This window comes from Eublepharis macularius, chromosome 11 (assembly GCF_028583425.1).
Source record: "Eublepharis macularius isolate TG4126 chromosome 11, MPM_Emac_v1.0, whole genome shotgun sequence".
NCBI lineage: Eukaryota > Metazoa > Chordata > Lepidosauria > Squamata > Eublepharidae > Eublepharis > Eublepharis macularius.
Window position 1 is genome coordinate 28722402 of NC_072800.1, and position 13890 is coordinate 28736291.

At 43.0% G+C, this 13890-nt stretch overlaps 1 protein-coding gene across 1 annotated transcript in view; it reads right to left on the bottom strand.

Moving 5' to 3' along the window:
* Positions 1 to 13890, bottom strand: part of ITGA9 (integrin subunit alpha 9) — a 288361-nt gene that overhangs the window by 51367 nt on the left and 223104 nt on the right. Inside the window, exon 23 of the mRNA XM_054992076.1 lies at positions 12759 to 12866. Within this exon, the coding sequence (XP_054848051.1) occupies positions 12759 to 12866 (108 nt within the window). The remainder of the gene's footprint in view (positions 1 to 12758; positions 12867 to 13890) is intronic.

Consider the following 13890-nt stretch of genomic DNA (forward strand, 5'->3'; position numbering starts at 1 on the left):
TATTAGAAAAGTTTAAAGATTTGTGAATGGAAGAGGGAGGAATTTACTTGGGCAACATTTGGAACAGAGAAGCAAGTGTCCTGGGAGCTACACACAGCAGCCTTCTGTCATATGTCACTGAACAAGTGTTACTTTTTATTGGGCTGACGTTTTTAATGACTGAGAAATGGTTTAAAACTTGTACAACAAAGTGATCACCAAAAGCAAATCAATACTTGTATTAACATTTCTATGAAGCTACACAACAGTAAAGACATCAAGTAGAAATAACTTGTTTTTGAGACTGAAAATATCCATTCATGGATAGTTCAGAGAGAGAGAGAGGTGGAGATCTATTTTTATTTATTTATGTCATTTATAGTCCACCTTTCTCACTGAGACTCAAGGTGGATTACATAGTATGAGATTAGTACAATCAGTATCAAGTATATGTCAGTACAGTATCAAGGACAGTTCCATAAACAATGCCATAGGATAAATAGATACAAGTTTAAAAGACATAGTATTAGCAAGAATCCAATACAGAGTAGAAAAAATACTGAAGCAGAATATAATCAATTCTAGGACTAACATTAGACAACATGGAGCACAGGTGGTACATAAGAGTACATATTTAAAGCAACAGATAGTGATGAAGTCTATGGTCCCTAACTCATTAGTGAAGCATCTGAGACCCCATCCCTACAATACAGCCCTCCCATTTGAGTAAAAAGCCTTTTTGAATAGTTTGGTTTTGCATTGTTTATGAAAGGTCAGGAGAGTGGGGAGGGGTCCTTCTGACTTCCTCAGGCAGGTCATTCCACAGGATAGGGGCCACCACAGAGAAAGCCCATGTACAGGCTGCTGCTGACTTCACCCAGGTGCAGTCTGGCACCTGCAGGAGACCCTGTTCAGATGAGCAAAGCTGCTGTGGAGGAACATAGGGAGGGAGGTGGTCCCGTAGGTCTGCCGGACCAAAGCCGTGAAGAATTTTGTATGTAATAACTAATACCTTGAACTAAGCACGGTAACTGATGGGTACCAATGGAGCAACTGGAGGATGGGAGTAATGTTCATGCTCCTGCTTGCTCCTGATAACAGTTGAGCTGCAGCATTTTGCACTAATTGGAGACCCCTAGTTAACTTAGATGGGAGACCTATAGAGCATTACAATAGTCAAGCCCTTATGTTACCATAACATGGATCCAAGTGGTCAGGTCAGCTGTGTCAAGATAAGAAGCCATCTTCCAGGCTAGAGTGAGGTTGTAGAAAGCATTTTTTGCCACTGCCTTAACTTGTTTTTCTAGTAATAACCCCTAGGCTCTTAACTGAGTCTGCAAGGGTCAGACAAACTCCATCAAAAGTGGGGAGTACAATGTGCTTCAAGATCTCTGGCTTCCCAACAAGTATGACTTCAGTCTTGTCTGGGTTCAATTTACCCATCTCATCATCTTTCCTGGCTACTATATTCATCCCTCTTAAAAAGCCATTGCAGAGGAACCTTGACAAGTTACCATCTACAAAGTTATGTATTTCTTGCCTGCACATGAGGGTCCTTTAAATTAGAGGAAATTACCAAAGGCAAATGAATTCATGTTCCTTTTGCAAACATAAGACTTAATGCTATCGTTTTCCCTAACATTGGATCAGCTGTATATAGTCGGCATTCTCGTGAACAATTCTCTTAAAACTGTGTCATGTTGCAATATATCTGTACAGTCCTAACTGGTTTGATTCCAGTACCTATTGCATCAAATGAAAGTTCTTATTCATTAGTCAGCCTATTTGAAAATCTATTTAAGTTTTTTTAAAGGGCTATTTCATCATTTCTAATTTCCTTCATAACTATTCCTGGCAGAGTTAAAACTACACCAATAAGCAAACGGGGAAATTATCTCACTTTTCACAATGCCCACAGGAAAACAATGGTGACCTTCACTCATTCAATTTCATAAAAACTCTTTAAAGAGGGAATTCCCTAGACAGGAAACTTACAAAAAGACCTCTTCCCGATGTCTTTGTAGCTCTTCTCACAGTCATGATATCCTATCAAACCTTCTGTTTCCTTGCAGTATGTGACAAAGGATAACCTATATACTCAGCTTATGCAACAACATCTTTGTACGTGATTATGTAAAAACTCAAATCTTTCCCAACACCGATGCCACCCATCCACCTATTCTTACCAAAGCATCTTGTCATTCACATCTGCACATAGCTGACATAACTGCACAAGGACATCCTTACAGCTTGAGCCTTGGAGCTTTTCAGGCTCTCTCTCCACCCCTTCACTTTCGGCTCTATCTCATATCATCTTCCCCTATACCTTCCCCACAACACAGAAGAGACACTACATTCTGCAGATCCCTAAGAATACAGGATAAGCCCTGCTAGGTCAAAACAAGGACCTCTTTAGCCTAGCACTTCTTTCTTCCACAACGGCCCACTAGATGCTTATGAGATGCTCACAAGGAAATGGTTTCTCAGGCTACTGACCCCAGCACCTCATTACTGAGAAGTAAGCTGTCTGTGAACCTAGTGGTTCTCTTTAGTCATCAGGTCTAAGAGCGGCTGACAGACCTATCCACCAAGAATTAGCACCTGAGCCAAAAGGGACTTGCATTCCACTGCAGGCAAGCTCAGCTGCATAGTTTAGTGCCAGTCAAAAACCAATTCCAAAATTGCTCAGTGAAAAAAAATTGCTCAGTGAAATTTGGATCAGGTTATAGAAGTGAGATATTTGCCAATAACTATCAACAGCAGTCCACTGATGCCAAAATCATATTTATTTATTTCTAAACACTTTGTATGGCACTTCTCTATTACTCAAAGCAGCTTAAGCACATTAAAAACAACACCAAAATACACTGCCTTGGGTAACAAATAAAACAGGGTACCATCTCTGACCACAGCCAAAACAACTTCAACATGAAACACAGCAGGAATGTTCTAAGTGTTCATACAGAACAAGCGCTCCTTTCACAGTTTTTGGTATTCTGTCAGAGAGGGTGCCCTGCGTAACTCTTCCGGCAAGCTATTCCACAGTACAGAGAGAGCTACAATGAGAGAGAGCTACAATGAGAGAGCCACAGCTACAGCCACTCGTAACTCTTGAAAGATGGTTGGCTCCAGAAGAATCTGCTAGGGAGATCTAAGGAGGTGACTGGGTTTATATACAGAGAGATAGTCCTCCTAGAACACTGTGGAATGGAAAAAGACCAGTTCAGGTTGGCAGAAACAGAAATCCATTCCGCCTAGAAATCTGGTAATGGTTTTGAAGTTTGGTACAAAATGCAATACAGATAGCTAAATGCAGCTGTAATAATTATCGCTGTAAGTTGGCCAAATTTTACCCTCTGGGTTAACTTCAAGTGTTACATACATCGTGAAGATCAGGAGTGTAGCCAACTGTCACAATGACAATGAGTTTCAAAAAATGCTACTGCTGAGCATTTACATGTAGTTACCAAACTCTTGCTGTGCAGCTATTGTCAGAGCCAAGTCCAAAACTTCAAAGGAACAGAATAACACAAAATTTCAGAACTGGCTGCCAAAAAAACCCAAGGGGATTTTCTACATCAGATGTAGATTGTAAGATATGCTTCTAGTTCTCTGAAAAAGAGCACCAAAAGAACATACCTCCAATAGGGGAAGGGTTCCAGCCCAGCATCTACCTGGATGTGGCTAAGTTAAAATTTAGCGTACTGTGCCTTCTCTTTAAAATCTCACCACCTATGCTGATGCCACATAATTGACATGCAGGAAAGACTTTAGCCCTTGATCAGCATTTTTTTTTCTGGGAAAAGAGGTGATGGAACTCTCAAGAAGAAAATGAGGAAGAAACACATGGGATTCTTTGAAATCATATTATTTTTAAGCATTATTGCCGAGTATTTTCAAGAGGTGCTGGAACTCCATTCTCCCGAGTTCCCCCTGAAAAAAAGCCCTGCCCTTGATGATGCATAGAAGCAAGACTCAGGTTGTTTCCACAACGACATCTTGCTCCACTTTGGTATTGGCTGCATCTTTTGCTTTATAAACTCCACAACCAAAAGGGCTATAAACTTTCTTTTAAAAAGCTGGGAACATTACTGCAATAGACGGTCATAATGTTATAACACAATAATGGTATAGCTATTATGGATTTTTTTTAAATGGCCTGGAAGAAAGGAGGGGAGGATGGCTACCAAAAAGGGCTGAGGCAGGAAAGTGTGAAAGAAACTTCCACCTGGATGCTTTTTGTTGCCACTGTGAATGCCTCGGACTTTGCAGCAGAGGGAGCTACACAGAGAATTATTTCTGCGGCCCTAAAATTGCAATTAAAAATTACTTTTCTCACTTCTAAATAATGACAATTAAAACAGCCTCTCTGGGTTCTTCTGTACCTGCCAAAGTTTCTTGAAGAGCTTGTTTAGTTTTGATTATACGATAATTTGGGTCATGTAGGCCTCTTTTTGTACCTGCGTATCCTAGACAGCGCAGTCGATAATACATCAACTCCTTTCTAGCTTTGTCTTCACATCGGCAAACATAGTAAATACAGCCTCAAGGATTCACACAGAGAGAAATGTTTGCCTTTCCTTTAAAGGGTTTGCGCCAGAGAGATGCAGCCACCTACCATGTGCCAAAATGATGCAACTTCACTACTTTGGGGCCTAAAAGAAAAGTCTTCGTATTTTTAGTTCAACTCGCAAAGTAAATGAAAACAAATGTTTCCGGACCCAGACGTTGTTCATAATGCCAGATAGAGTCGCTTGCTCTCCAATTCTTAACATCTAAGACACTCTCGCTTGAGAGTTCTGTTTAGATGCTAGTAATCAAACTCCTGGGAAGTGACCAACTTGGCACTGCTGCAAAGCAGAATCCCCTCAACAGCTAGGTTGGAAACCATTCAGCTGCCCTACTTATACTCAGCTTACAATGTTTTGTCATTTAACTTTCATGACAACATTGACCCTGAAGATGAAAAAAGTTTTTTAAAAATACAGAATTCTTTGTATTATTCAGTTCAAAGTGTGCCAAAGTGGCACCTCCAGCAACCTTCAGAGCAGGTAACTATCATGGTGGCCCCAGTTCTCTGAGCATGAGAGCAGCAGGCAGAGTAAGGCCATGAGAAGCATTGGGGATATTTGTTAGTCAATGCAGCAAAGTTGCAGTATACTACAACAGATAAAACTTACTTTTTATTGAAGCTGATTCATATTCGCTTACATTCTTGTAATGGCAGAAGAAAACATAGAAACCTAATCTAAATAACACTATTCCCTATTACAGGTGGCCAGCGAATTCAGCTGCATGTAAGTGGGAGTATGGGTGTGCCTCTTGCAACTTTGTACAAGAGAGCTCTGCAGATCCATCTTGCTTCTTGTAAGACCAGCAGGAGAGAGAGGACAAAGGGCACAAAAAGAAGAGTCAGAAGCTTCCAGATCAAAGAAAGGCATCGCACAAATACACAATCTGTTTCTAATGTAAACGGAAAAATAGCACGCACACACACACCACCCAGTGTCCAGGCATGCTGAGTTGCCTCTATTCCAACAAGGAAGACAGCAGTAGCTTGGCTGAAATACTGTACAATTTGATTAGTGATGTTTGAGGGGAAGGAAGCGAAGAGGATAGGAGCGCAATGGTTAGGATGTCAAACTAGCATCTAGAAGATCCAGAGTCATATCTCCACTCTGCCATGAAGCTTGCTGAGTGACCTCGCTCTGTCTCTTTCAGCCTAGCCAATTTACAGGTTTGTTGTGAAGATGTAATGGAGGAGGAGAGAGTGATGTACTGAGAGATTAAAATGTACTAAATAAAGGCTGGTGAATTACAGAAAAGTCTTCTTCTGGTCGCAACAAGGATGAGTTAAAACTTCTTCCTGGCTGTAATCCAGAGTGGAAGTTGGTGGGTGTGGTAGGTCCACTCCTCTTTCTGACACTGGTCTCATTGTTCTGAGGCATGGAACTAAGAGATCTTTAGCCATGCTCCTATCCCATCAAAGGTGAGGCGTACCTCTCACACACAGGCTGCACCATAAATATATCAACAACTTCAAGGGAGAGGGAGGTCACAGGGATGTCAGAGCTTACATTTTTTTTATTTCTTTTTTTAGCTTTATCCTTCTGCTCCTCTCTCCCATTTCAATATCCCTCATTACGCACATGTGCAAAGCAGGTCTCCCTTAATTCTCTTCAATATATTAGATTCTTTTTGATGTGATATCTTGTGAAATATAGTCCTGATTCTGCTCGCCCTGCATAAAAGCTTTAGCTTTGTATTATGGAATTGTGCGCATGGAGTAGCAGTGGACATGCTCATGTTTTTCCAGTGGATCCCCAGACCACCTGCCATACTTTCTAGCAGAAAAGGCAACAATGAACCGCGGTTGCCATGTTGTTAGAAGTACAGATCCCACCAGAGCAAGTCAGCAATGTTCTACTCTATAGGCTCCAGGGGACTCGAACTCAAGATCCTGGAAGCCAGGGCCCAGTACTGCAACCAGAAGCAAGCCAATCCATCTGAGCCTGAAGAGCAACACAACACATATTAGTGGCTACTTTGGGAAACAGAGCCTGGGCCAGCCCATCAGAAACATATGGCTCAGAGATGCAGTCACAAGCATGGCTGGGCTATACAAGCTCAACCTCAGCTCTTCAGTCCCACTGTCCTGATCACTGTGGAATGATATAGTTCTGCTCTGGCTGTTTTGGGGATCTGCTGCTGCTGTGGACTTGACTACTTGCCTGCCTATGACTACATCTTCTCTCTCTGGACTGCTACACTGAATTTGACTTTGGCCTACCAGCACCACGTCTCTGGTCCTAAAGAACTATTTTTGCTGCATTTGACCTTGGTCCTCACTACAACCGTGCTGCTTGCCTGTGGTCCTGCTGTTTTGGCTTCCTGTTCAGTGAGGCTGGTTTAGTAGGATCCAACACAGATACATTCCAGTTTAGAGAGCTGTTCTTGACTAGGATTGCCAGGTTTCTTGACCCTCCCGGCAGGGGAAAGGGACCCAGCATTCACCTTGTTCTCTCCTTGTGCACACATCCCCCAGCAAGGCAAAGTCACTAAGAGCCCCAGGAGCACTCTTAAAGAATCGGCCCATTTGGAGCCCAAATGGGTCCAATGCAAGTGTGGGAGCACTCCTGGGTCCTGCATGATGATGTCATTCCTGGAAGTGATGTTGTGTCACATCAGGAGTGTGCCTGGGAGTCCCATTCCCCCACCTCTTCCCTCCACTGGCCAGGTTAGTGGGGGCAGGGGGGAAAGGCTGGGAGCAGGGGATTCCGTGCCCCCTCCAGAGGACCTGGCAGGCCAATTTGTGACATAAATAAATAATTGAATGAATTGGGGAAGGGGTCTTTGTTGTTCAATCGTGAGTGAAGTGCCTACAGAAATATCACACAGAAATATCCAGATGGTTTGGAAGGAAGGAGTAAAAACGAGTGTCAGCTTCTGCCATGGGTGCTACTATGCTGGGCACCGGCACTCCTGACCTTGATTCTGGGAAGCCATCAGGGACAGTGCAGGTTCTTGCTCCTTCTGTGGAAGGAGGGGGGCATACATCACCCTCGCTCCCTCTCAGTCCACTTGCAGGCCTGCTCAACCTGACAGAGTCCTGGCTGCCTCCCCTTTCAAAGCCTCTGCCCTCCTCGCCTCTTCTGGGCTTGCTCTTCCTCCTGTTCTTCATCTCTCTCACTCCTACTTCTTCCAGTTACTCTCTCCAAACTCCACCACACTCCTGCACAACCCACCCCGCCCTGTGGGTGGACTTCCCTTTTAACCCTTCATCTCTTCCCTGCTCCACCTGTCAGCCACGCCCCCCTCCTGCACTCTATCCACAGCCCTAGCCAACTCAGGCAGTTGCACCTGGGCTTGCTCTGCTGGCTGATTGGGGCAGGTACACCTGTGCCTCCTTGGCTGGCTGCCAAGCTTTTCCTGCAGATTGCCTCAGGCGGCTTCACCTGGTATTGTCTTGCTCCTGGCTTCTCCTGGACCAGGCTACTGCCTTCCAGCTGGCCTGCAGGCTGGGTCATGGCTCTGGGCTGCTTTGGCTGCCTCTTCTCCCTGTCTGGTAAGGCTGCTGGCTGACTGCCTTTGCTTCCTGCGCCTCCTCCCTCGGGTCTACTCCCCTCCTGGTGGGTCCTCCCTCTCCCTGCCTGGCTCCCTGCGTTCCCACCAGAGGGTGGGGCTAGCTGGATTCCACCTGCCTCGCCTGACTCTCTGAGGCTTGGGTGCTTCTTTGCCCTCCTGTGGTGGGGATGCCTCCTTCCCCCCTTTTGTTGTTGGTTTGCTCTGATCCTGGGTGCCCGTTAGGGTGGCTGGATGGCTGTTCCCCAACTGCCTCCCATCCCCTTCTCCTGGTAAGTCCGGGGGCTGAGCATCAGACCTCGGACAACGAGTAAAGGGATATTCAAAAGGGGAGGGGCAATAACTGACTCTGAAATCAACACAGAATTGCAAATGCTTGTTCTAATACCTGTTTTTGGAAAATGGGGACCAAGGCAAACAAAATGTAATAGATAAACAATATCCTTTGCTGCAATCTTGAAAATGAAAGCTCTCTGCTGGATAGCACCTCATTCAACAATGTATAGTAAGCAACATGTGGAGGTGGGACACAACTGGAATTCAAAAAATTAAAGAAAAAGGAATTTTAAAAGGATTGTGTGAGGGCTCTTACATTTCAGAAAAGAATGACTGAACTTCTAGAAATGATGAATGCTAAAAGAAAGATCACAAAATAGAGGGATTGGTTGTCCTTCCATTCTGGACGTCAGATTGTCTCAATAAGACTAGAGATACTCTAGGACTAGCAGGATCTGCTAGGCACTATCCGTGTCTGCTGCACTGTCCATGTGAATACTACCAAGATTCAAGCATAGAGCCAGTTTGGAGTAGTGATTAAGAGTGCGGGACTCTAATCCGGAGAACCAAGTTTGATTCCCCACTCCTCCACTTGAAACCAGCTGGGTGACCTTGGGCTAGTCAGCTCTCTGGAGCTCTCTCAGCCCCACCCACCTCACTGGGTGATTGTTGTTGTGGGGATAATAATGGCATACTTTGTAAACCGCTCTGAGTGGGTGTTAAGTTGTCCTGAAAGGCGGTATATAAATCAAATGTTGTTATTATTATTATTCCTTGGGACTGAGTACCAACTTGCAACATGTCCCATATATATACAATCACCTGAGTCATTAAAAGAAAACATATCTATTTTATTTCTAAAATATTTTGTTTCTATAAATAGAATGGTAATGTAGCCTGAGTTCTTCCAAGCCTTGAAAAGTATACCTATGCTAGGATCCTGAATATCACCGCCACATGAATCTTTCCTATCTGAAAAGTGGGGAAAACCCATTTGATCATCTCCATTTATGCGGTCGTGATGTTTGGACACACACGGCAACTGCGTGAGACAGCCCTATTGGGGAGGCAGCACCCCATGCAAATTAAATGTGAAAAAGTGCCATGACACTCACCACAGAACATCACTGCATGTTCACGTCTGGGAAGATGAAGTGGAGAATCACGTTTTCCTGACAGCACAATACTGGAGTTTGAATACTGCAAAAATGTATTTTCTCTACAACTGAAACACTTTTTTGAGGAAAGACATCTGAAATCCATTGTAACAACAGAACAGCAACTGCACAAATTGCTGTGTGAAAAACGTCATCGCCTAGAAAGGCCCTGAAGATGGTATGACGCCCATCCCAGAACCCGGCGCTACATATTCCCGCGTTCCAATTAAAGATTAGGTTGTTTACGTGACTTTTTCAGAACGGCTAATGAGCCCTTGCCAAGGAATAAAGAAGACTCCCAGCTGCTGCACAGCAAAAGGTTGAGCCAGTTCAGAGAAGTACATTTTGCTCTTGTGTCTCAATTGATGGGAACTTACTTTGTCTCCTAGCCTATGACCCAGACATAATCCACCTCCTCTTTTGAAAATTCTTAAAACATGGGAATTTTTAGAAGGCAGCCCTTAAAAAAACATTTCAAACAGTGACTTTCAACCCATTTTCCCCAAGATCACCCTCATACTTGTTTGCAGGAAGTGCATCATTGACTGAAAGCAGGAAATCACATTCCCAAACATTAAGTATGTCACCAATAAAGTTAAGGGAGGTGTACGTATATACACAAACAACGGTAGCCTGACATTCCTACTACTCTGGTGACAAGGAAGCTGCAGCAAAGACACCATGGAGTGATGTGAGATGCCTCAAACCACATGGAAAAAGCAGATGGACACGGACATAAGGAGTCCCAGCACCATGGTATCTCATGTTTCCCCAGTGGCAAGAAAAAGAGCATTGCAGCAGTTTACATGCTGCCCGGGGAGTAATGCTTGAAGCTCCAGTGTCAAGTTCACATGATTATACGCTGTTCGATGCTTGAATATGAAATATCTAAATGCAATTGTTTGGTTCCATGCTTGCTTAGTATTGGCCGTGTTCACACTGCTTACCAGCCATGGAACATCACGCCAAGCTCCCAGAACGACAGCATCTTCCTGCTGCGATTTCGCACGAGAACTGTCTTGCGCGAAATCGAGCCAGGAAGACGCTGTCATTCCGGGAGCTTGGCACAATGTTCCGTGGCTGGTAAGCAGTGTGAAAACGGCCACTGTAAAGTGTAATTACTTGGAACTGAATGAATCCCACCTCTTTTCTATAACTTGTGACAACTCCCCCCTCTTTCTTTTATGTTTAATTATAAAACTTATAATTATAAATATAAATTATATAATTATAATTATACAATTTTATTATTAGCAATAAATACAATATCAAGCTCTTTATCTAATACATGACTATGCCATATCTCAAACCTAAATAGCTATATCTTGGATCAGTCTTCACCTCACTAAATAATAATAAAATCAACTACCTTTTCTTAAATTCTAGATAAAAACTCATTTTTGACATATATATCACAATTTGGTGTAGGGTAAGAGTGGCAGGACTCTAATCTGGAGAACCGGGTTTGATTCCCCACTCCTCCACTTGCAGCCAGCTGGGTGACCTTGGGTCAGTCACAGCTTCTAGGAGCGCTCTCAGCCCCAGCCACCTCACAGGGTGATTGTTGTGTGGGGATAATAATAACATACTTTGTAAACCACTTTGAGTGGCTGTCGTTGCCCTGAACGGCAGTATATAAATTGAATGTTGTTATTATAACATACCACACATTATATTTCACAATGGCTCAGAAAATAAACTTAACACCCTCTAAACATATTCTAGTATCTATTGCTGTGCATCACTAAATATGCTAAGACAATTCCAATATTTAACAAATGGGTACCAAATTTCTACAAATTTGCATACTGACCATAATTTTTGTGTCCCTCTTTCCTTTTTTTTTTTTGCAATAACTAAGAATTGCTTTCTATGTGCCTCTACATCATTTCACCATTCAGTGTTTGATGTCTCTCAGCCAAATGCAAGAACTATTTCTTTTGAAAAACACCGTCTTATACCACATTTACTCAAAAGGATGTTGTACATGCAAACACAGAATTATTACTGTATATAACTACAGCTTATATGCAAATGTAAGATGACCCCCTTTTATTTCATGGTATACCTTTAAAAAACACTAGTCATACATTTGAGTAAACGACACAGTTCCAACCACACAGTTCTTTCGAAAGAACGGCATTTCCTTTCACAGAAGATGGGGCATTTCTGCCCTCTCACTCATGCCGTTTGTCTTCTATGGTGTTTCTGAGGGTCCACTGACCCCTATAAAAATTTTTCAGAATGTTGAGTGGGCTGCAGAAAGAGTAGAACGTAGCACTTCATGAAGTCTGTGGATCATTGGATACACACAGTGCGAACCAACTGACAATAAGATAACCTCACTATGTTTATATAGAAGAATATAACACTGTTCTAGGAGGCTGTATGCAAACCAAGGTATGCCAAGTCCTTCACAATCACAGACTGAAAAGGCATGGAATAAAAGGGAATGTGGAAAGGGAGAGAGGGTGTGTGTGTTTTTTTTGCAATGACAGAGAAATAATTACAGTCAAAATTAAAGTTCTTTCTGTGGTGATTGGTCTGTTGTGGCTAATTATCTCACACACAAACACTCACAAACACACATAACTTCTATCAGGTACACAATATCTTACAAACCTCAACTTTTTAAAAAACCCTCTATGAGTTCATAAATACTATACCATTCCCCAATGGAATACTTTGGTCCTCTCTATCTTCTTGCCAAGTGATAAGGAAAATGTTACCGTAATCATTTGTACAGAAGTGTGCAAAAATGTGTGGTAAAGTGGGTATCGGTTTTTGTTGTTTGAGTTCACATATACTACTTAGGCCAATATAAGCTTCGGAAAACAGCTCTCCCATTTATCAGCGACTGATTACCTAAATGTTTTTTTAAACACCTCTCTTGGGGGGGAAATTGCCTTATAGCATATCTTCGAATAACGCTGATGGATAGCAGCTGGGGTTAATGCATTAAAAATAGTAAAACTATCATGGGAGAGGAACAGGGCTAATGGTCTCTCAAAGGAGCACTGTGGAGGAAATTAAGACCATATTATATTCGTCACTGACTAGGTGCTTGATTTTATTTGGAATATCTGTGCAAGGCTCCCCCGTTATAAAAGAAGTTCAAGTCAAAGTTCTACATTCCACTGCTATCGCTATAATGAGTCACAAGTTTCCTCCTTGAAATGACAGCTCTGTAGCGCAAATTTTCCTGTTACTGCCCATCTTCCAACTGTCATAGTTTATAAGGGAAAGATTTGCAGGGTAGCTTACCATCATCTGTTGAATGTGAAACATTTCTGCTCCAGTACCAGAGAGACGATTGGGAAATGAAATGTCGACAAAAGAGCTGGGGAGAGTGCTTGGGCCAGCATTGTAGACCTTAAAAATAAGCAGAAATAGGCTTCAGTGACGGATATTGTCTAGCATAAAAAAACATAGAAAATCATTGCAGACCTCCCCAGAAGTGGTAATACTATACGGTAGGAGAAAGTAGAAGAAAAAGAGTCACATCACACACTATTAGGATGAAAAGAGGGGTTTACCAAGACAAGGTTGTGAGTCATTTTGATATAATGCTTGAGATTGCATAAACTGCATAGTCCATTATCCATAACAGTACTAGTGATAGTATATACACATCAATCAGCTGTTTTAATTTGACCAATGATTCAGTTGAGTCAATCAATGCTGGAACCCCTTGTCGACAGTTTGATGTAGTGGTTATGAGCACGGGACTCTAAGGGGTGAGATCCCCTTCACTGGCAGTTTTGAAGAAGAGGCTGGATGAATATTTGCCAGGGATACTTTAGGCTCATCCTGCATTGGGCAGGGGGTTGGACTAGAAGATCTGTATGGCCCCTTCCAACTCTGTGATTCTGTGATTTAAAACAACAGATAGTACATAAAGGAACATAGCGGTCAAGTCTGTGGCCCCTAACTCATTTGATTTGGTGTAGTGATTAAGAGCGCGGGACTCTAATCTGGAGGACCAGGTTTGATTCCCCGCTCCTCCACTTGAAGCCAGCTGGGTGACCTTGGGCCAGTCACAACTTCTAGGAGCTCTCTCAGCCCCACCCACCTCACAGGGGTGTTTTGTTGTGGGGATAATAATGACATACTTTGTAAACCACTCTGAGTGGGTGTTAAGTTGTCCTGAATGGCAGTATGTCAATTCCCTGAGTTGCCCAGCATTCTCCCTCCCTCAGTAGCCATTTCTGGTTACAGTAAAGTTTACCAACAGGGTTGTGGAACATGTGTAGAATAATAGCCAATCAGGAAATGACACATAAAACAGCAGGATTTGAGTTCAGTGGCACCTTATAGCCCTTGAAAGCTCAGGGGAAGAGCAGGGCCGGCACGCCCATTGAGGCCAGGTAGGCGGTGGCCTCAGGGTGCGGGGTGC